This window comes from Clarias gariepinus, chromosome 11, assembly GCF_024256425.1.
Source record: "Clarias gariepinus isolate MV-2021 ecotype Netherlands chromosome 11, CGAR_prim_01v2, whole genome shotgun sequence".
NCBI classification, from domain to species: Eukaryota; Metazoa; Chordata; class Actinopteri; order Siluriformes; family Clariidae; genus Clarias; species Clarias gariepinus.
In genome coordinates this window covers 31801534-31802500 of record NC_071110.1, presented here as the reverse complement: position 1 = coordinate 31802500, position 967 = coordinate 31801534, and the positions used below count along the sequence as shown (strand labels likewise).

General features: G+C 39.9%; 1 protein-coding gene across 2 annotated transcripts in view; it reads left to right on the top strand.

Annotated features, from left to right (window-relative positions):
* Positions 1–576, top strand: part of lsamp (limbic system associated membrane protein) — a 713842-nt gene extending 713266 nt beyond the window's left edge. For both annotated transcript variants that reach the window (XM_053507446.1, XM_053507445.1), the window contains one exon: positions 1–576. This exon is cut by the window's left edge and continues 57 nt beyond it. In XM_053507446.1, coding sequence (XP_053363421.1) covers positions 1–41 — 41 coding nt within the window. In that variant the 3' untranslated portion in view covers positions 42–576.
* Positions 577–967: the final 391 nt, after the last annotated feature.

Genomic DNA, 967 nt, shown 5'->3' with positions numbered 1-967 from the left:
TCCTCCTCCTGCCCTTCGTCCTGCCTCTACTCAAGTGTTAATGCTCGGCGCTGCACTCCTTCGCCACCATGCTCCTTATCCCTCTCTTCTTCATTCCTCCTCTCACTCCTTCTCCCGCCTTTTCCTCGCGCTCTCTCTCTCCGTCAGACTGTTTGCATTTCCATTCAGTATAAAACGTGCCTCCTTGCACGCAAAAAACTAGGTACACTTCCAATTACAAAAGTTGAACAGAATGGGCTAGTTGTGTGCTTTAGTGTTGATTTTTTTTTTGTTGTTGTTTTTAAAATAAATGAGGATTGTAAGACCTAAAAGAAGAAAGCAACGAGACACTCTTTCTATGATGAAATTGTTGTGTTTTTTTTTTTTTGGCTTGTTTTGTCACAATGTCAAAATCTAGCGAGAGCTACAGTACGTAGCGTTAACTGCGACGAAATCTAACAATTTGGTAAAGTGACACCGGTACTTTGGATAAATTTGTCCACGCAATCACTTCAGTATGTGTCGAAAATGTACCGTGAGCGTCAAACATTAAACAAGGTAAAGGAAGCTAGGCGACTTAGCAACTAGCGCTGTCCGGAAAGTTGTTGTTTTAGGATTTGCTAAATACTATACGAAGCACCTGAACTTCTTCTGAACGTTATTAGCACCTCTGTGTGGTTAGCTTTTATTAGCAGCGCAGTCTAGCTAGCAGATATGTATAAACAATGCTTGACTCTGAAGCGCTAAAACTGTAAACTGTAAGCTAACTCTGAAAGACTTATCAGGAATCTTTGCATAAAACAAAAAAAACGAAAGCGAATAAGTTTAAATAGCAAAATAAATACCATTAAATGTAGTGATACTTTTCTTCCTGTTAGCAAACTTAAAGCTAGCGAGGGAGCTTAGCTGAAGCGGACGAATTTATAACAGATTTGCGAGAGCAATCCCTTCTCATAACTTCTCATTCCTGAATTCCCAAATGTTCGTG